Genomic DNA, 22,868 nt, shown 5'->3' on the forward strand with positions numbered 1-22,868 from the left:
TCCACTTCACCCCCCCACCTCCGCAATTCGACAAATGCCGCGCAAGCGCGCCGTCGCTATTTGCTCGGGCTGTTTAACATACGGGACATTTAAGAGGCGAGCGCGCGCGCCGACGGACGGCCGTTTCCCCCGCCCTCGTCTTCGGAACCACGTGATAGGAGTCGGGGACGGAAAGGGAAAAGTCGGCTGCAATGTCGTCAGTGGTAGAGGGAGGGGGGAGAGCGGAAGGTCAGGGCGCCGCGGAGCGGAAGTAGGATCCGGAGCGCGTCCGCCATTGTGGGAAAGCGGAGCCCGGAGCAGGGGAGGGAAGCCGAGCTGTGTCCAGCTGGTTGCTTTCGGAGGCGCCGAGCAGACTAGAAGTGCCCGGGCTGCGGAGACAGTCAGGCGGCGGCGGGGAGAGCGGCGGAAAAGGCGGCGGCGGCGGCGGGGAATTGAGGAAGAGCGGGAGGAGGAGGAGGAGGCCCAAGCGGAGCGGGGTGAGGGGATTGCGGCTCCCCGTGAAGAATGTCAGCCACCAGCGTCGACCAGGTACGGTCTCCGGGAGGATGGCTCGGCCTCCCCTTCCTCACCCCGTCCCGCCCTCCTTCCTCTGGGCATAGCGGGGATCCGCGCCCGCTACATCCGAGGCCGTGCGGCTCCTCCCCTGTTCCCAGGCCCGCCCCCTCCGCAGGCCTGGAGGCCGCTCGGCCTGGGGCCTCCCCGCGGGGGCCGTGAGGCGAACCCGTTGCTTCTCTTCACGAGCAGGCCTTTGCCTCTCCGGGGGCGCCTTCGCTTTCCGCGCCAGCTTCGCCCTCTGCCCGCTTTCCTGTGCCGCCTTCGGTTTTCCCTCGCAAGTGGACTTGGAGGGATCCTTACGGCCACCGTTAAACCTCCTTCGTAGTGCAGCTGCCTCTCGTATCTCGTTCTTGCGGTTATATGTTTCTTTGCGTTTCATTTATTGATGGCATGTTTTCATGCGTGTTTCCGTATCTGCTTATTTTGTTTCCATGCAGCTATTACACTTCTTTCTTTCACCCTTTTCTGATCTCCTTATCCCCCCTCCCAATTCCTTCACCAATTCTCCCCATGGTTGTTTTTCTAGTCTTGATCCTCTCAGTCTCACCCTTCTGCCCCCCCCCCCCCCGTGTAAACATTATTTTTGCAGCTGAGAGCAGATAATGGAGGTCTCTGGTGAACGTTAACTTGGGAGAGAAATCTTGCAAACCAGAATCCATGTCTGCACAAGTTTCATTTTTAAACCTGGAATGTCACTTTTGAAAATACTTGCTTTTAGTATTGGCTCTTCAGCTAGTACAGGTTTTTCTTCATTCTGTCAGGATTGAGTAATTTTCAAAAGTCATTGCAGGGTCAGAGTCATAAAGTCTATGTGAAAACAGAGGGAAACAGGAATTGTTTGTAATGGGAGGTTTATTTGGGGGCAGGGAAATGCACTTAACGAAGTAAAAATATTTTAACATGGTATGTAATAAATAGTATAGTCCGCAATATGGCTAGCTGATGTAACAGTTCTGATTTTATTCAGCATTGAAGTGTAGCATTCTTAAGGTACAGGACTAGGGGCATGCAACAGTACAGGCAACACCCCATTTGTGTGGGGGTTGCGTTCCAGGTCATTACGCATTTGTGTGAAATCGGAAACTAATTGAAAAAGTCTACAAACACCCATTCTACCCATTTAGTGACATTTCAATGACATCTTTCTAACGTTTCCAGGTTCGGCACGTGTGCACGATCATGCACATATCGGTTGCGCCTAAAATGGGAGTGGCCTATACCTCACCAGAACATGCTATTCGGTCCTTGTTGCATATTTTTTGCATTTTACAGGCACCTTTTTATAACTGATTTGATAATAGCAATACATGCATAGGTTTAAGAAATAAAAGCGGGCATAGTACAGTGAAGAGTTTAGCTTCTACAAAATCATCTGATTATACTTTTTATAGTGCCACACATAAATATCGGATGACTGTTCCATTTTGTTTCTGAATGGTAAACTGTAGTTAGGTTTCTTAATGTGTACAGTAATATTGGGAGTCTACCAGTAATCCCAATAAACAGAATTTAGAATGCATCAGCTTGCAGCACTTAAGTCATAGTTCTTTCTTTTTAATAAAATGGCTTGTATTTTACCATCTTGGGGTATCTTAAAATCATCAAAATTATTTGAGCTTTGTGATAACTTTAATGTTTGGTTCCTCTAATTTTTGTTTGTTTGTTTTTCTTGTTTTATCACTAACAGAGACCTAAAGGACAGGGAAATAAAGGTAAGTTGATTCTTCTGTGTTAGGTTCACTGACATGAATAGAGTTATTCAATGATTTCTCTGTAGTAGACAGTTAAGTGTAGCAGATGCATTCAGCTGACAGTTTATACTGGAGTAGTAGTAGTAGTCATGAGACTGCACCAGACAGTGAATCATTTTTTTCACTTATAAAGTGGATTTTCCCAACATTTTTTTGTGTTACATCATTTTTAATATATTGATTCTGCAACAGCTTCTATTTGCATATCAGGACTTCTCCTGTGTTGTCCCCATATTTCTGAGGAACCCTCAGAACAGATTGGTGGGGGGGGGGGCAGGGGAATTCCTCTTCTGCTCATGCAATTATTTAGCTGAATACCTCCCATTATATAGAGTAATTCAGGCACCAGTCTATTCCCACGTATGTTGAACTCAGTGGGACATCTGAGTAGTCATGTGTAGATAGAATTGTGCTGTCAGAATGCTTTATACTCAGCCAAGAGTATAGAGTCATATATGAATCAGACTCTGAGTAGTACAACCTATTAAAATCAGCTAAAAATTAAACCGGAAAGCAAAACGTAAAGCTATTAAAATTCCAATAAAAGTAGATAAGCAACAGTGCACTTTATGAGATTATAAGAAGACCATAAAACAAGAAGACAGTTAAATACCTGCCAGAACAAAAAGGTAGTGAAAAACCATCAAAAATGTTTCTGTATATGAAGGGTTAATAATTGTGCTTATGTGCATGGTATTGTAGGAATGGTTCTTCATTTAGCCTAGTAGCAAGTGTGCTAAACTGATGATGAGTGGAGCATATGTGCATGAGAATTTTGAGTCCTCCTTAAACTGAGACATACTGGCAAATGAAACAAAAAGTGAATGTAGCATGTCATTTATCTCTGCATACAGGATAGCATCATGGTATACTTTAATCTTTAGTGTATTCTTTATCCCAAGCTTTTGGCAGCTCATTAAAAAATTGAACATCTGCATATAGCTATACTGCTAAAATATATATATGGGAGAGTTAAGGACTCCATTTTGTTAGAAGTGAGAGATAAAGCTTGCTAAACATTATATGGTCATAGGCAGTTACCTAGTCATAGCTTAACAAAGGGTGAAATTGTTTGGGTCCATAGGATCAATCTTTCTCAAATATTGAGAACTGTTCAGTTATTGAACTAAAATTTTAGCTGTTTCACATGTGCACTTTACATCACATCTTCATTGGGATACTTTAGTGTACTTACTGTATTTTTCACTCTATAAGACATACCAGACCATAAGACGCACCTAGTTTTTGGAGGAGGAAAACAAGAAAAAAATATATTCTGAATCTCAGAAGCCAGAACAGCAAGAGGGATCGCTCTTGCTGTTCTGGCTTCTGGGATAGCTGTGCAGCCTGCATTTGCTCCATGAGATGCACACACATTTCCCCTTACTTTTTAGGAGGGAAAAAGTAAGTCTTATAGAGCAAAAAATACGGTAATTTTCCGTAGATTAAAGACAAGCAAAGAAGTGAACTTCCCAGTGGATAGGTTCACTTGCCAACATTGTATGAATGAATTTCCAATTGCAAAAGGGAATTCCCCTTTAAATCCCCCAGATGTGATCCAAATCTGCTTTGTCAATCAATGTAAAGTTTTTTTGTTTCCATTATATCACGTTAATATCAACAAGAGAAGCTAGATTGAATCTTGTCTCGGCAGGAAAGATCTCTAACCAGCAGTTCAGCTACTCCCCTACTCTGGTTCTCCTCTCCCCCCATCCTGTGCTTGAAGGCTTGTATTTTAGGTATGCATATTTACTTAGAATCAACTCCTGTTTGGTTTAGTGGTCTTTAATATTAATGACTTTTGTATGCTGATCCATAAGAGTTCTCGACTTAATCTGAAGATAAAAACAACTTAAATACAGAATTAGGCATAACATCAAAAGCATAATAAATACAAGAAAACAAAACTCACCACAATACCAAAGTTAAAAGCATTGATTTTAAAAAAGGCCCAGATTACACAAGTTATTTAAAAGGCCTGATCTTTACCCTGGGACTTAAGTAGCCTTAGTAGGCTATTCTATAACTGGAGTGCCCATAATTGAGATGCCTGTCCTGATTGTTATTCACCTTATTTCTTTTGTTGGGGTTTCTCAGGACAACATGTCAGCCGCCAGCATCCAAAAGAAAAGATCCCATGGTTTAGGCACATATAGATGAGAAGAGTCTTGTGCTAAAGATTAAGCACTTTCACTTGTGCCTTGTCATAGCCATACTATGCCTAAGGTATCTCCAGTAGCTGTTTCCCCCTGCTTTTTTTTATCTCTTCAGTGAATGAGAATTCATAATCTTACTAAGGAACATATTGAAAGTCTGTGTAGTACAGCAGCTAGAGCATTGGACTTAAATGTCTGAAACTGTGGTTGAAATCCCTTCTGATCTATGAAGCTCACTGGCACTGTTTATCAGCCTAACTTACCTCCAAGGGTTGTGGTAACGGCAAAATATCACTAAGCTTCATACAGCAAAATAAGGTGCAAATATTTTTTATAAACTGACAAATTTATTATTCCCATTTGAGTGTGCATAGAATTGCAGTCTTAGCTGTACATATGTCACTGAATAAGACATTGATTTGCTGGTAGTGATGCCTTGGTTTTAGTGGTGTATTCCCCGTTCCAAAGAAGAGAGACATGAAACATAAAACTGTACTTGAAATACACCTTTAGTAACTGTGGAGATAGCATGTGTTTTCCTGTAAATCAAATGATTTGATTATTAAGATTCAACTTGCAATTCAATAATTCATTTAGAGGAGGACACAAATTTATTTTGCAGCATAAATACATACAGAACTTCACTATACTGGCTGATAACTATTTCTGAGTTCATAATTCCTTTTAAAGTACATTTTACTATTTGAGGAAAATTGCTAGTATGTAACTCCCTCTTTTCCAATACAGGGTTGGTCTCTTTCAAACATGCTATCACTTTAGTCACAGGAGAAATGGCTGTCTTTTCTCTGATGAGATACTGGAGAAGGTTTTGAGTTTTTCTGCATCTGTTTATTTTGATATTTAAATACCACCTGTTAGGCGGGCAACTCAATGCACCAATACCATAAAATTTAATACAAAGAAAATGAAAATAATCAGACAATAAACATTCTTAAAATTCCATAGCTGTTGGAATCCGTATCCACCAAAAGCTATATAAAACAAACAAAAAAGGGGGGAATTGCACCACTATTGGCACATTTCTTATTTGGGGGGGGGGTTTATTCCAGAGTGTGGACTCTGTCACAGAAAAGGCCCTTGTCCTGGTTAATGCTATCTGCATGCTGTGGCACAATCAGAAGGGCCTCTGCAGATGTTCTTACTGGCAGGGCATGCTTGTCTAGAGGAAAGTGTTCTCTCAGATAACCTGGTTCCAAATTGTTTAATAACAAATCCCAAAACACGGCTTGATAGCAAATTGGCAGTCAGTGCAGTTCCTTTAACGGTGGAGTTGCAGTCTCATGGCCAGTAACTTAGCAACTACATTTTGTGCTAACTGCAGCTTCCAGACCAGTTTTGAGGGTAGACCCACAGAAAGCACATTACCGTAATTGACTCTCTATTCCAATGCACGGGTCACTGTAGCCAGGCTGTCCCTGGCCAGGATTAGCTACAACTGGAGTAATGACTGAAGCTGGTAAAAGGTGGTCCCTGAGGCTGTAGTCACCTGGGACTCCAGTGACAACTATAGGTACAGGAGCACCCAATACAGATCAGATAAACTGCCTACATTCTGGATTTGGAAAGTAGTCACCTACAGGATCTCCATCTTGATACAATTCAGCTTCATTGACTCTTATCCAGCCCATTGCTGTGCCCAGGGCTGCAGAGCCCCAATTTAACAAAAGTAAGGGCCCTTCTTTCTCCCTCACCACATTTCTCTTGCTTCTGCAGTCAGATTTGGAATGTATTGTACTAATGAACTAAAATGCCACATTTCCTTATTTTGCATATATTTGGGGATATAATCAGTGTTTTCGAAATGTTTAAATCATTGCAACAGGAATTGTGGGGGTGGGGCACATCATCTGCTGTGAATGTGGATTTCTGGCTTGCTGGCTTACTGTCTTCTCTGTTCACTTCCTTCTTGAGGTATTCTATAACTTTGTCTGCTTCATGTGAAAGTGCCACTTTCAAAAACACAAACAAAAAGACCAATGCTCAGAGAATCTAGTAGCATTAAGGGAATGTTTTGGGCATGGACAAAAGTTTCACCTTTTCTAATGAACACAGAAGTGAATGAGGAAAGAACGTGGAGTTTAGATTAGACCACAACCTACTCCTAGTATAAAATAACTGGCAGTGATCTACCCGTTGTCATTGGAGGGGGGGAGGCCAAAGTTTCCCCCAAAAAATGTTTAAATCATTGCAACAGGAAATGTGGGGGTGGGGCACATCATCTGCTGTGAATGTGGATTGCTGGCTTGCTGGCTTACTGTCTTCTTCTTCTTCTTCTTCTTCTTCTTTTTTTTTGTAACATTGAATAGGGTTTCAAAAGTGGTAGACTTTTGGCACTGTTTTTTTCAGAGGATCTGATGAAGCTACTTCATCTTTCCTTATTGGAGAAGAATGACGGAGATGCAGGAAAGAATGGACTCTTAAAAGATAAATTGATGGAAATTTGTTTGTGGCAGGAAAGGTTTTAGATGTGGAATAGCTCCTGTTGCTTTTAGATGAGACTATCTCATCCACAGGAAGTGATGTTTTGCTGTTGTCTAGTTTGGGTCTTTTATGGTTCTCCAGAGTTTTCTCTACAGTTAAGTGAAATAGCTGTCTAAAAAGTGCAAACAGGAATTCTTGCACCAAGAAGAACACTTGGGCAGCTCGGTTAGAAGTATGGCTGAACATATTAGCTATCTGGGTGTAGATGCTGCAGAAATGGTATGCAGCTTCATAGCTTTGTGGGTGGTTTTTAATTGAGTTAGTGATCCAAAGTTTTGGACACTAGTTTTCAACTGCAGTCTTCAGTTTCAGACCACCTATGTTCTTCATACACAAATATGAATAACAACGTAACTAGCCAAAGTATAAATTTTATTAGGTGCATTGACTCCTTGAAAAATCTGTGTGAAATGCATGGGGCAGATGGTTGTTTTTCTTCTAAGCAAAATTAAAAACGCCACAAAGCTCTGAAAACACAGTGAATACAAATTACATTTCGCAAGTTACTTTGCATATGATGTGAAGGACCTGAAGGTAAGGGGTTTTTTTAATGCTAGGAAATCCTGATGATCTTTAAGTGTCCTTGTTGTGCCCCACCCCCAAAAATTATTGCACAGTTTTCCACCCTGTGTGTGTGCAGGGCATAATCCCCCCCCAAAAAAACTTTAAGCTTTAAGCTGCCATATTCTTACTAATATATATGCATATGTAGTACTTTGGACCTTATGATTGGTTGGATGAGCTACACAATACAGCTGGACTTTGTGTCTGCAATGTGAAATTGGAAACCTAAGTTCTCATGAGTCCATCTTAGTTACTTAGAGGGCAGAGTTTATGTTGTAAATGCTCAGAACATCTCTGGGTCTTGTTTACTGTCAAGAAGCACAAAACCTGCTTTTATTGTGACTGGTTATGTGGCAGGTTTACTGCAGTGCACCTGTAGAAGTCCTGGGTTTTCAGCTCACATGTAAAAAAAGTGTTACCATTGCTCTTTGCAAATACATTCTTTGTATTTGGTATTAGGAATTGCTCTGTGGGGTGGGGTGAGAACCCTATTGCTGACAAGGTAAACAAAACTAGATTCATGTTACATTATTGGAAAAGTAGGTCATGCCAAGGCAAAGTTCTAGCTTGTGTGTGCATGTCTGCCTTGAAAGCTGTGCTTGTGCTCTAATTCTGTTGCAGAGAATAGTAGGAACATACAAACAGGAGGATATATGTGTGTGTGTGTGTGTGTGTGTGTGTGTGTGTGTGTGTTTGTTTGTGAATGATTAATCTGTAGAGCTAGTTTGTATTGCTTTTCCACTTTATTTGCTTGAATTTAACTAGAACTGGCTTACTAAAAATGTTTGACTGCATTTTTGCTATTTTCAGGTAGAAAACCTTTGTATCGCGTACTCTGCATAGAGCTCTATTAATAAAGGTGTCTGCAAATTTCATTTTTGAAGTCAACAATTGCTGCAAATATACTATATTGTTTCTAGCTATGTTAGAAGTGATATTTCAACAGTCAAGCACTTTTTAGACTATTCCATTCTTAACTATGGAGAGTTGGTTTCCCTGCTTTCTGTAGGTTTCCCATCTGAGGTGTTGAATTTACAATGTTCCCTTAGGATGACAGGAAAAATGGTTCACTGTCCAAATATTTTATATTGGAAAATTATGCCAGTTAAGTATACCTGCAGACGATGGTATGTGAAAGTGCTTAGTTGAAGTTATTTGAACAGAGCAGTTAAATCTAATATTTATGCTTGCATATGAATCCATAAAACTTCAACTTCAGTTTTAATACATATAACTAGACAAAAAGTCCACTCCTATGAATTACCTTCTTTCTGTTGAGAGTAGGACTGGGTTATCAATATTGCAGTATATCACCAGCTAAACATCTCGATATATTGCAACATCTGAAATAAGGATGGAACTACACAGAGGCAAACAGGACAATGTCCTGGCATCTGCTACTACTTAAGGGTCTAAAACTAATAAATGAGGATATTATCAATCGCTTCATGGTCACTTTCAGCAGCAGGCAAGCCAAAATCCACCCAAACAAGACTCTTGGTTTTGGGATTGGCTACCAAATCGTGGCATTCAGGACAATCCAAAGTATGGTGATGAGTCACAGTGATAACAAATAATCTGGGACTATCCGTTTTAGTCCCTTAAGTACTAGCAGTTGCCAGGACATTGTCCTGTTCGCCTCTGTATAGTTCCTTCCTTATTTCAGAAATTGTGGTAGATTGCAATGCTTCGCTGGTGATATTGTGAGGCTTAGCTGCTGATAACATTACAGTGTTAAGCTGGTGAGTTATCACAATGTTTAGCTGTTGAGTTACCACGATGTTGAAAACCAGATATCGCCTAGTCCTTACACACATTGTAATTTGTGATATATTGCCAGCTCAAATATTATGAAACAATTATCATGATGCGAACTTCAAACCAGTTTTGGACGATCACCCAACCCTACTTGAGAGGCTTCATATAGTGGTAATCTAATCTTAATATTTTCTTTCACTACACTCAAGATCATCTAGCCAGCAGGTACATTTTTTAACATTTTATTTTATGCCATATTTTCAAAGTCACCCGTTTGATGTTCTTCTAATTCAATAGGGCTGAATAAGTCCTACTACAAGTTGGTCTTGGGTTAACTTCATTGATAACTTAAATAATAATATTCAATTAGTTTGACACATCAAAGGTTTCCAGGTGACTTACAGAATGTAAAAGTACAAAGCACACCATAAAATCAGAAAGGAGCAATGCATTACCAAAAGTTATACAGCAACCCAATAACAGAGCAACAAAAATTCAAGCACCAAAAACACCTTCAACAGACAGCAAAGTCGGATGGCATCCATAGGCTGCTATTGGTTTTTTGAATTCTAGGATGCTTGTAGTGTGTTGTTGCCTCCTAAAGAAATATTCTGGTTTTTGAAACATTTTTTTCCATCATGTGTTTTTAACAACTAAAAAGTTAGGTATAGGATTTCTAGAAGATGTCTAATTTCAGTTATGTTTCAGTTTCAGTGCAAAACGGTTCGATTCATCAAAAGGATGCAGTAAATGATGATGATTTTGAGCCATATCTAAGTAGCCAGACAAATCAGGTGAGTATTTACAAGAATGCACCTTTTCTTGTAAGCTAGTGAGTATAGTTTTTAGTTGGTTATTCCTTTATAATAAGCAAGTAACACAAAACAGTTTTAATGGTTTTATAACAGACCATTGTAAGTTTTCATAGTATTTGTAAATCTCTTAAACAGTGCTAAATGGATTTGTACAAGTTAGGTTCCAAGTGAGCGAAGTTACTTTAAGCAGAGGGATCCACTTAAGCTTAATTAAATCTATCTTAAATTAAGCATACCTGTTGTGTGTGCACAGAACTGGTTGCAAAATCATTGTTCAGCAGATGGCACAATTCTGAGTTTTAATGTCCCAAGCAAGAGACACAACATGTTTTAGAGCTGTAAATTCCACATTTTGTATTCAACCCAAATTAAAGAATGAGAACCATACTGGATCAGGCACAAGACACACTTTGTCTAATGGCCTGTTCTCACAGTGATCAGCCAGATGCCTGTGGGAAGTCCACAAGCCACACATGAGCATGACACCACTTGCCCACCTATGATTACCAGCAAATGGTATTTCAGACACTTGCTATCTCAAACAGTGAGGTAGAATGTTGCTCTCATGGCTAGTAACCTGATCCTCCATGAGTTTGTCTAATTCAGGCACCCCCAACCTTCGGCCCTCCAGATGTTTTGGACTACAATTCCCATCATCCCTGACCACTGGTCCTGTTAGCTTGGGAATTTTGGGAGTTGTAGGCCAAAACATCTGGAGGGCCGCAGGTTGGGGATGCCTGGTCTAATCCTCTTTTAAAACAATCCAGTTTGACGGACATAGTTACATATTGTGGAAATAAATTCCTTATTTTAACTACGTGCTGTGAGAAGTACTTTCTTTTGTGTATCCTGAAACTTTAAATAGTAAGCTTCATTGGATATGAGAGAGAAGGCCTTCTCTTTACTCAACTTTCTCCATTGAGTGCATAATCTTGCACACATCTGTTATGTCCGCCAACTCTCCCTTTTTGTCAGGTATCTTAAGAGTTACTGTTTTCCTCCTAACTGAACTTTGTGCAAACTATAACTGAAAAGGGTTAATGCTGAAATGAAGTGATTTTTCAAGACCCAGGGTGGTGGGGGGTAGGCCCTAAATGACTGCATCTGTTTGCATAGGACTTTTCTGCATAGAAAAGGCTGATTTATTTAAAATATTTGAAAATTGACCTTCAACAGCATTTCCAGGATGACAAGATAGAATACAATACACAAATCTCATGCCCTACTCCTGTAGCAGCCTACAGTGCTACATCCCATACCATTTCCTTCAGCAGTTGGGAATGGATGGAGAAGGAGTTAATAGTCCAGTCATTTTTCTTATGATTCAGCCTTTGGTTAGCTTTTGATTTTCTGCTCCCTTTCTGAATTCTTACATGAGTTTCAAGTCCAACAAGGATTCTTCCATTTCAGGGAATTTTTGCTTACAGAAGATGCATGTTGAGAGGCTTTGGGGCAAGGTATTTGGAAAGAAAGTGGTATTTCTATCATTTTGTATGTGTGTACTGTGATGGGAGAAACAGTTTATATCCTTATGCCCAACCTTCTATACAGTTGATAGTGGTTTTGTATGCCTAAATTTGCATGGTGAGTAAGAAATGCAAAGAATATGTGGTGCTTTTTATTGGGCCAGTTCCTTTTGGTGTCAAATGGCCTTGCAGCCAGTCAGTTGCTAGGCAAGAACATACATTAATTACTTGAGCCAGCACTCAAACAACCTTTTGAAAAACAGACACTTGTAGATGAGTGAGCTGATAAAACCTTTTGGGTTTGATCCATTCTTGAATTCGAGTTCTGCTCTGTAGTGGGAAGTGACTTTGCTGATTTCTCCTTCCCTCTGCCTTTCCCTGAAAAGCTGTTTTGGAGGTTTGGCTGATTCTCTAGAAAAGTGTGGCAGTTCCAGGGGCAAAAATCACGTCTCTCCCTCCACTGGAAAGCTTCTGCTGGGTACTGGTTGCTTTTGCAAATGGAAGGATCCAGCTACGCCAAGGGTGGCATAGTTTATGCAAACTTTGGAGTTTAATATTCTTTATGTATACATAGAGCAGATAATTGCATTTTCTATTTTTTGTTATTGGGAAAATAATAGTGGCAAGACTCAAAATGCCAAACACAGAACATTCAAATATTAATTCAAGATTGAACAATCAGAGCAAGCTAAGTGAATTAGGAATTGGATCTGGACCAAATAAATCAGCAATTTTTTTTTACCTTTCTTGCAAATGCTAGTCATGGGTGGCACATGGGCAGCCCAAAAGGAACCCTCACACTTATAAGAACTTCCTTGTTTGCTCATATAGAGGTGTTCTTTTATTTTTTACAACAAATGTAGCTAACCATTACCTTTCAGATGTTATTGGACTATCATCTCTGACCATTGGTCATGCTGTCTTTGACTGGTGGGAACTGGGAGTCCAAAATCATATTGAGGGCCTCAGGTTAGCTACCCCTGGTTTCAAGTGAGCTAGGTGACAGGGTTTATCAGTACTTGAAGTTCCTTTTCACTGTGCAGGGTGAACTTATTTACAGCTTGGCAAGGAACATGATGAGTTGTTAAATATATACACTGAACCTTATCTGTATACCAGAGGCAGGTTTCTCAGGGGAATGTTGGTACACATACATGTTGGGGTAATGGTCATGGTCAGTGCTGAATCTTTGATCAGCTGTTCAGCATAGGAGAGAGGCCTAGAAATAGGACAGGAATTTGCTTATAGGAATAAAAGAAATAAAATGACATCCTGATAAAAAACAGGAAAAGCACTCCTGATTGGGGATGGAAGAGAAATTTTTAATTGCTCTAAGCACTTTTAATTGTGTTATATTAATTAAAACGGTGTAGGCTGTAATTACTTTGGTTTTGTATGTGAGATTAAAGATAACGAAGGTATCTCTTTTAGATCTTTTTGCTTGAATTTTTTTCTGTTTAAAATTCTAACTGTGTTGGAAATTTGCTTCAGATGTCCATAAATGCATATTTATAGGCAAAGAATGTAGATATAGCAATAGAATGATTCTTACACTGATATGTTTTCCTGCAGAATAATAGCTATCCACCAATGTCAGACCCATACATGCCTAGTTATTATGCTCCATCCATTGGATTTCCGTACTCTCTGGGTGAAGCGGCATGGTCCACAGCAGGAGATCCTCCAATGCCATACTTGACAACTTACGGACAGATGAGCAATGGTGAACACCACTACATCCCTGATGGTGTCTTTAGTCAACCTGGGGCTTTAGGAAACACCCCTCCATTCCTTGGTCAGCATGGATTTAATTTTTTCCCTGGGAATGCAGATTTCTCCACATGGGGGACAAGTGGATCTCAGGGACAATCGACTCAAAGCTCTGCTTACAGCAGCAGCTATGGCTACCCACCTAGCTCTCTTGGTAGAGCAATAGCCGATGGACAGGCTGGATTTGGCAACGATACATTGAACAAGGTGCCTGGTATTAGCAGCATTGAGCAAGGCATGACTGGACTGAAAATTGGTGGTGATATGACAGTCGCTGTGACGAAAACAGTTGGTTCCGCTCTGAGTAGTACAGGTATGACAAGCATTGCAGCAAATAGTGTGCCTGCGGTTAGCAGTTCAGCACCTAAACCAACCTCATGGGCTGCCATTGCTAGGAAGCCTGCTAAGCCTCAGCCAAAACTTAAGCCTAAAGGTAATGTGGGAATTGGGGGCCCTGCGGTACCACCTCCCCCTATAAAACACAACATGAATATTGGAACTTGGGATGACAAAGGGTCTGTGGTAAAAGCTCCCCCAACCCAACCAGTACTGCCTCCTCAGACTATAATGCAGCAGCCTCAGCCATTAATTCAGCCTCCTCCAATGGTGCAAAGCCAACTGCCTCAGCAGCAGCCTCCGCCTCAGCCGCCACAAGGACCTCAGCAACAGGCTCCGCCTCATCAGCTGCAGCAGCAGCAGCTGCAAAATCGCTGGGTGGCTCCTCGCAATAGGGGTGTAGGCTTCAATCAGAGCAATGGAGCTGGCAATGAAAACTATGGTATAGGTGTTATACCAGTTAGCTCTTCACCTTCTGGTGTAGAAGTGCACCCAGTATTGGAGAAACTAAAGGCCATAAATAACTATAATCCCAAAGACTTTGATTGGAATCTGAAGAACGGTCGTGTGTTTATAATCAAAAGCTATTCGGAGGATGATATACACCGCTCCATTAAGTATTCTATCTGGTGTAGTACTGAGCATGGTAATAAGCGCTTGGATGCTGCCTACCGTTCACTGAATGGAAAAGGCCCACTCTATTTACTTTTCAGTGTGAATGGCAGTGGACACTTCTGCGGAGTAGCTGAGATGAAGTCTGTGGTGGACTACAATGCATATGCTGGAGTCTGGTCTCAGGATAAATGGAAGGGGAAGTTTGATGTTAAGTGGATCTTTGTTAAAGACGTTCCTAACAACCAGCTGCGGCACATTCGCTTGGAAAATAATGACAACAAACCCGTTACCAACTCGAGGGACACTCAAGAAGTACCCCTAGAAAAAGCCAAGCAAGTGCTTAAAATAATTGCTACTTTCAAGCATACCACCTCAATCTTTGATGACTTTGCACATTATGAAAAGCGTCAAGAGGAGGAGGAAGCCATGCGTAGGGTAAGAATCTAATGTTATAAACTTTGTTCATGCTTTTTGGAGTTTGGGGTTTTTTTAAAGACAGAGCAGCTTGGTTTTTTAATATGTAAAACAAAAGGTAATTAGAAATGGGTTTAGATGGTAAAGGCCAAGGCATGTAACGTACTCAACAACACTTCCTTGCAAGCACATTTGCAAATACAATTTTCTGTTCTTCATAGCATTTTACTTCTGCATTAAAACCTTCAGCTAAGTAACTAAACTTCGTTGACAGTAGATGGAAAAAATATGTATTTTAATAGTTTCAGTAGCAAATGGTACTTGTTCCTTAAATCATTTCATTGCCATTTTTGTTTTGTGACATTTAAACAAAAAATATGTATATGGAAGTTGTGATGTCCACATGCTTCAGCTGTTGTAATAGTACAATTTTTTTAGATGCATAGAAAAAGCCACATAACACAGAAATTGAGAGCTTGTTTTCTGTTAGGAATTTAGACTGCTGACTTACGCCCATTTACTTGGTGGTAAGCCCCATTGAACTCAGTAGGACTTGCTTCTCATAGAGATGCATAGGAAAGAAAAAGAAAATGTCAACATGAGTTTAAATGTGTTTTGACCCTTTGTAGTTACTTTTTTGTGAAACATTTCTTATCAAATGTGCCTGGCAGGACAAATAGAAAGGGCTGTATTCAGGCAATGTGTTTCTCCTGATGGAAGGCACTTTGATGCAGTGGAACCTTCCAGGGGTCAAGGCAAAATTGTGTTTTTCCTGGCCCCTCTGCAGCCCTCCAGCCTGCTTTGCAAGGTTGAAGAACCCTTTAGAACAGCTTCAGTCCTTGAAGGCTCTGCTGGATCAAAGAGCCTTTCATATGTAAAGGGGCATCATTTGGCTATAACCCAAACAACATTTACGCAGAATTAAATTAACCCAACCCAGGGCTGATTCTTATGATGACCTAGTTATCTTAGGGGAGAATAAAGAGTTGGGAAGAGACTTGAAATTTCTCCCTTCTTATGTGGGATATGCCAGGCGTTGATCGTGGATTGTTCTATATGCAAAACAGGCACTTGCTGTCAACCTGTGGACCCCACTTTATTCCATAGGTACTTACTGCTGTAAGCACATGCCAATCCAAGGTATCTTGTCCCATACCAAATGTTATTTATGAAGACCTGAGTGTTTTTGTGATTTACAATAAAAATTAAACACACAGACTCTTAGGAGCAGTACAAAAGGAAAAATGGATGAAGAAGGAAGATGAAAATAAACAAATTCAGGTATCACTCCTTACACAAGAGCTTTCCAAACTTTTCATGTTGGCGACACACTTTTTAGACATGCATCATTTCACAACACAGTAATTCAGTTTTACTCTTGTTAGCTACATACCCTGCTAGCTGCTGATGGAGTCAACTTGCTGGAAAAGGCTGTGTACAGTGTATGAACTTGTAAGCTCCTGTACTGTTCAAATGGAAGGAGGAATTATTGTAAATAAATAGTAGATGGATTCTCCTTTAAGAGCAGGAGAAATACCCTGTGTCCCCATTCCAGGTCTCCTCTGTGCACCACAAAAAGCTTCCATAGGAAGCTGGTGAGAAGGATTCTATGTCATTGTTTATAGGATCGGAGCAGAAGAAGAAAAAATAGTGTTACAAGTAGTTAACTAGGGATTAACTAGGAGTTCTGTAGAAGGCTTAAAATAAACTTGCTTGTAATCAAGGAATTCAGTGGCAGAGGAGATGTTGGGCAGAATCTGTTCAGTTCATAATCAAAAGTGGGTTTGAGAATTCTGATTCAGGTGTGGCTACATAGTAGCCAGCCATTGCTAAATTCACATTGAATGGCATTGGTTAACAAAGCAAATGGGACACTAAGTCTGGTCCTCAGCTGAAGTTGTGACAGAACCTTGAACAGAAGAAAAGGCTGAAGAATAAAAAGTCTCTGACCCAAGTTGTCATTTCTTTTGTGCTTCTCATGGTTGATTTTTCTTTTTGGGATCTACAGAGTGGAACTGAATAAACAGTTTTGTTTTAAGCCCAGGTAGTTTTGCAGTGTTTGAAGAGAAGAAAAAATTATACCTACATATGAAGAGTCCAGCTACGCTCCATAAATAAGCAGGATTCCTTGGGTAGTCTAGTAATGATGCTGCATACAAAATGGCAACTTAAATGTTTATACTAATTGGTTCTTCTGTTTACAAATTTTCTGTAATGGTTCTTTACTTCGACTTTCATTTCAGGTGGTTGTGTTTGCTTTGTTTTTCATACAGTCCTTGTTATTAAGATAATTACACTTGCTATTAGAGATGCATATACAGGCTAGTTCCAGTGTTCTATTTACAAGATGGCTTTTGGAATTATTCTTGTGGTTGTAGACACCTGAAATCAGATGGGGTACATCATCAACCAAGTTGCTAAGATTATTGCCTATTGTCCTCATGTAAATAACACATTTTACAAATAGGTTGATCTGCTGGGTTTCTATTCATTTTAAAGGGTGTAACTGGATTGTTGGAACAGTACAGAAATTCTAGTGCTACTAATTGTGTTTCTATCAAACCTGTGCCTATCTTTATATTGCACTGGGTTACAGTGGTGCCTAATATGTTGGGTTCCATGGGCATGTTGGGAATTTTGAATATATTATAGTGCTGTCATAAAATGGCTGTCATGGGATTGTTCCCCTTCACAAAATGACTTGCATGCTGGGAGGAGCCAGACACAAAGTACTCATTTCACATTAAACCAATCGAGATACCAAAGCTTGCATATGCAGCCCCAGAAAGAGAGAGGGAGATCAACAGGCAGCCTCAACAGAAGAGTGCACAGATCCAGAGAAGGAAGAAAAACAACTACACATTGCCCCAGAGAGAGAGAGAGAGAGAGAGAGAGAGAGAGAGAGAGAAACAGAGTCCCAGAGGGTGAGGTAGGAAAGCACACGGTTCAGGAACCAATAGAGGAGGGGAGAGGATCATGTGCATAGTCTGAGAGAGGCAGAAACACAAATTTGCTTTGTTATATCTTCCTTCTTGTCCCCTCAGTCATCTTTTTCTTTGTTTCTAAACATTTGTACAGGATTTTTTCCACTCACGTCTCTCAACTTAATGTTTTGGTGCTGGTCAGCCTGGAAAAGTTCATAGACTTAAGACAGGCCATAGAAAGTGGTAATACTTTTACTACTACTACTTTTTTCAAGACTGATCACACTCTTTACAGCTTGGAAGGGCAGGCACTTTGTGTCACAGAGACATTTTAAGCACCAAGTGGCTCAGTGGGTGCAATCGGAACCAAAACTGTTCTAAAAACCCATTAACTGTTATTGCCAACCTAGCAGTTTGAAGGCACATCAAAAAGTGCAAGTAGATAAATAGGTACTGCTCCGGCGGGAAGGTAAATGGCATTTCCGTGCGCTGCTCTGGTTCGCCAGAAGCGGCTTAGTCATGCTGACCACATGACCCGGAAGCTATACGCCGGCTCCCTGAGTCAGTAAAGCAAGATGAGCGCCGCAAACCCAGAGTCGGTCACGACTGGACCTAATGGTCAGGGGTCCCTTTACCTTTACCTTTTTATCCATTATGTATGCAGCACATTGTTTTAGTCCTTTGTGTTCTAGGCAGGGCATCAAACTATTTAAATTTTCTGAATTGATTTAATTTTGGTTCTGCCTGTTAACTCTTGGTTTGATTTCACAAGGAAAAGGCTCAATATTTACAAAATGACACTGATTGGTATCTGCAGTAATCTGATTAAATAGTGAGTTAATCTTAATTTCTAGGTGACTACGCCGAAGAAACACCTGTTGTATGTACAGAAAACTTTGAGCAAGGATGAGAAGAAAATTTACTAGATTTTGAAAGAAATATTTGGGAACTTGGAAGTGATGACAGTTGTGAAAGCAGAGCTTAGAAAGATGTCTGCTTAATACACAGATTCAAAAGTCCAATGTTCTTTTGTTTCCAGGTTGATTCCCTATTTTTGTTACAAGTACAATAATATTCTCGCAGGCACTAAATATGTTTACCATGTGATCCATAGTTGTAAGCTAATTTTAAAACTAGCTGCTTGTCTGCTACCCATATTGTTTACCTCAGAGTTAAGTGTTTGATGATTTCTCAAGAAAGACTGCTCATAATAAATTCACACATGTTAGTAAAAGTCCTGAATGTTCCAAACGTTTGTAAGGAAAGAGTTTTGAATGAGAAACATTTTGTGCTGAATTAAACTTCTGTCTGATAGGATTATATGGTATATGAATTTAAATTTCAGAAGCGAAAAGGCGCAGTACTGGGAACAGTGGGAGAACGAAGGCCTTTACTAGTATGGTTCCAAGAAAAAGTGTATTGATTAGCTTTTGTGAAATTCCGAAAAAAAGAGCCCAGTCCACCTTTTATCTTCATTCCTAATTGTTTTTCATCATTTTGCATGGGATTTGAAAACTGGGTTGAAGCATCTGGGCTGAGGAACAGATGAGAGCATAGCACTTGTAGTTATTTGAAGCATGCACTTCTTTAGAACAGGATTGAGGATTCTCTTTCAGTCCCAGGGCCAGATAAGAACTTGCCCAACCTTCTGGGGGCTTCTTAAGAATGGTGGCATGTTAAAACAAAAAACAAACACCCACCCAAAGAAAAATTGCACATATCTCTTTCCCCTCTCCCTGCATCACAACGCACCTCCAACAGGCACACAGTGAACACACACGCCTTTTCTTACACATCCATAAATTCAGTCACACACTCATACATGCAGCCACATGTACACATGTGGCAGGAACATACACACACAATATGCATTTTGAGCCCGCTCTAGTACTAGGGTCGGGGTGGCTAGAAAATTATATCTGCCTCTTCATTCAAAGGGATTTTGTTTCCCCATCTTAGCACTAAGCACTACAGTATTAATTTCAAAAAATAAATCTTCTGACTGCTCTTTAAGAATAGTAGGTAGCGTTCTGCCCATCCAGTGCTGGAATGGGAGGTGGGGTTAGGAGAAGGCAAAGAGCTTGTCTCCCATCTAAGTTGAGAGATCCCTCTGCTGCCCTTTCCTCTCAAAGAGGTCTTATCTTCAATCTTAACACTGTGGTACTTGGGTGGCGCTGTGGGTTAAACCACAGAGCCTAGGACTTGCTGATCAAAAGGTCGGCGGTTCGAATCCCCGCGATGGGTGAGCTCCCATTGCTCAGTCCCTGCTCCTGCCAACCTAGCAGTTTGAAAGCATGTCAAAGTGCAAGTAGATAAATAGGTACCGCTCCGGCGGGAAGGTAAATGGCGTTTCCATGTGCTGTTCTGGTTCGCCAGAAGTGGATTAGTCATGCTGGCCACATGACCCGGAAGCTGTACACCGGCTCCCTCGGCCAATAAAGCGAGATGAGCACCACAACCCCAGAGTCAGCCACGACTGGACCTAATCGCCAGGGGTCCCTTTACCTTTACCTTACTTAGATCAAATAAAAGAGTTGTCTTTAACTCTTCCATGTCTGACATGATATTAGATTTGCCCCCAAATGACCTCATGGATCAAATAGAAAGCCTAAATGTTCTCCATTAAAAATGTGCATACTTTCCTGAACTACAAAGTATTTTTAAAATGTTAAGTAAAATGTCACTAGTGACATGTTGGCTAATATCAGCAACTTTAGGTAGTAGGAGCCTAAAGTTTGCATAATTTTCTAGGGAAACCCTACTTCCAAACAGTTCATGAATTCATATTCTGTAACCATGTTTCATAAAGGGTACATGTTTTCCATCGGTAGCTTTGTCATAACATCACACATACTACCTGGACTCCTTTGGTAGTAAAAGGATGTCAGTTGAATTAATAAGGCAATAGTATATTTGAAACATACTGCTCAGCTTACCTTTGGACCAAAGCTAAGAGGGGGATCTTGCCATCTGGGCTGTGCAGGACCTCCATGCCACTGCCTAGGCTTGCACCCTGGGGAAGTGATTTTGGTGCTGCTAACACAATGGTTTGACTTATCCCATGGAGGCACACTTTGTTGTCTCTTGAGACAGATGCCAACAATATATAACCCTTCATATCAGGAATTGCTATTCAAGTCTTCGTGACTTTAGGTAAAATGTCGGTACTAGATATTTACCATTTGTAAATTATCCCTTGCATAGCTAGTATCTACATGTTTCTAAGCTACAAGGGTTCTGAAGTGTCACCGATATCACCAGACACAATGAAACTTAATAAGAGATTATCAATTTATAAGAGGTTTTTTCCTGCCCTATAAAGCACTTTGGCATCATCTTGTAGCTTTCATTTAAGTTTCTGTGATGAAGTAGAATTGTAAAGATTTGTTGTGTATGACTTGTGTCAAAAAGTGGGATTATGCTAGTGGAAGTGTTCCTTATATTAATTGATCCATCTTACCTAATGACACCCCCTCCCAAGAAAAAATTCCTCTGGGCTTGGAGACCCTTGGAAACATTTTGGAATATAACGCAGAGGGCTGCAGTTAGTGAAAACTAGATGCCTCACCTTGCAGTAGCAGCAAGTGTTTCTGTGGGAATGGGAAGCCACCATTGGATGCATCCCTTAGGTTGGATTATAGAATTGCACATTTAATTCAGCTGATTGCTGTAATGTTTCTGTAAAGCTAATGCCATGCTTTTATGAAATATTTATAGTCGCATAGCACTTGTACCGAATAAAAGTCTTCTATGACAGAGCTATACTAATTTTCCTTTCTTCTGTTCTGCAGGAGAGGAATAGAAACAAACAATAACTATATGGCGATGGTCCTGCTAGAATTACAACACTAATGATGTGGACTCTGGAAATGCCTAATATGTCTAAGAAGAAGTTATTAAAGCTTTGTTCCTGCTTAAGGTGACATCTTTGAACACTTTAACACAAAATTGACTCTTCTTGTAATGGTTCTCATCAGTGCATCTGCCCTTATACTCTCTCACCAAACACACTTGAGAACTGTAACTTCGTCAAGCACTTTCTGTCCTGAAGCTTTTACCAGTATCTGCTGTCTTTTGTAATTATGCATCCTAGCTAAGGCACAGGAGATGGAACGAATGCAAGGATTCATTAACTCTTTGAATTTGTTAAATACTAACAATTAACCATCATAAGTGGTTCAATGATGTGAGATTCACATTGCTTCAACTTATTTTTCTTTGATGTAGTTTTTTAATTGTCAGTTTTTAGCTATTCAACAGAATTTAAAGCAAAATCATGCCATATTTAGTCCTGGAGTAAAACTCAAGTCTAAATGTTCATGTGAAAATTATTGTAGTAAACTTTTAATATGGCAAAGCAACTTTGAGCTGCAGTTTAGCCAAATGAATTATAACATGAAATTATATTAGAATGACATTTCCCTTGTTTCAAACTGTTTGGTGTAGAGAATATTAATATATGCAGCTTGGTGGGCCGCACCAATTAATGCACATTTCCTTTTTTTTCCTGTAACATGTATACCGAAAAAAGTGCATTTGTCTGAGGAACTGTTTGTTTGCTACCACTCAATCTCAGTTTTGAGTACATGTACCTCAGTCTAAATCAGACTTTTTATGACCTTTATAACTATACTTAAAATCTTTAATTCCTATTTCTGGGTGTTTGCAAGCCTGAAAAGATTGCTATCATGGAAGTGAAAATTTACTCCTCTAGGTGATTCACTAGCTAAATAAACATAATTCTTGTTTTAGCAAGCATATACTCTGTTTCTCAAATTTTGTTTGTTCCCAGCTCTGAATATTATAGTCTGATATTCTTTCAATTCAAAATACTTTGGGAAATAAACGTTTATCCATGGTTTCAGTTTGTATGCTCATGGATGTGTTTACATGTTATCTGTTAGAGCTATATAATAAAAGCCTAGGTACCATATTCACCTGAATATTTTCTATGCTACTTTTTAAACTTTTATTTTAAAATTTCCACTTGCACACCAACATGAATGCTGCCTTGAAAGTGAAGCAACTGTATTGGTTTCATGAAATACTGAAGAGTCTGAAAGCTTTCTTTAAGATCAGTACGAAATCCAGATATGGGGAAGTTGAAAAATAGCTGTTGTATGAATGCTTGATGTATCCGTCAAACCCAAATATTTACATCATGTCTGGATTCTTTCACTGGCAGTCTGTTTCTGAAGTTTATTGGGGAGATCAAATCTCTGCTTGATCCCATTATTTTTGG

At 40.1% G+C, this 22,868-nt stretch overlaps 1 protein-coding gene across 5 annotated transcripts; it reads left to right on the plus strand.

Annotated features, from left to right (window-relative positions):
* Positions 1-34: 34 nt before the first annotated feature.
* Positions 35-22,559, plus strand: YTHDF3 (YTH N6-methyladenosine RNA binding protein F3; the record flags this gene model as incomplete). Of its 5 annotated transcripts, none has more annotated exons than XM_083623271.1 (6): positions 35-528; positions 2,243-2,267; positions 3,961-4,045; positions 9,995-10,080; positions 13,140-14,723; positions 21,418-22,559. In XM_083623271.1, 6 exons carry the CDS (start codon positions 35-37, stop codon positions 21,439-21,441), a joined length of 2,298 nt encoding a protein of 765 aa, XP_083479397.1. In that variant the 3' UTR covers positions 21,442-22,559. The 5 variants fall into 5 exon arrangements, with proteins under 5 accessions (XP_083479397.1, XP_083479399.1, XP_083479398.1 ...); XM_083623274.1 differs by having other exon boundaries at positions 467-528; positions 3,932-4,045; XM_083623273.1 differs by lacking the exon at positions 3,961-4,045 and having other exon boundaries at positions 415-528; positions 9,995-10,359; positions 11,300-14,723.
* Positions 22,560-22,868: the final 309 nt, after the last annotated feature.

This window comes from Podarcis filfolensis (assembly GCF_964270895.1).
Source record: "Podarcis filfolensis genome assembly, chromosome: 7".
In the NCBI taxonomy this organism is placed as follows: Eukaryota; Metazoa; Chordata; class Lepidosauria; order Squamata; family Lacertidae; genus Podarcis; species Podarcis filfolensis.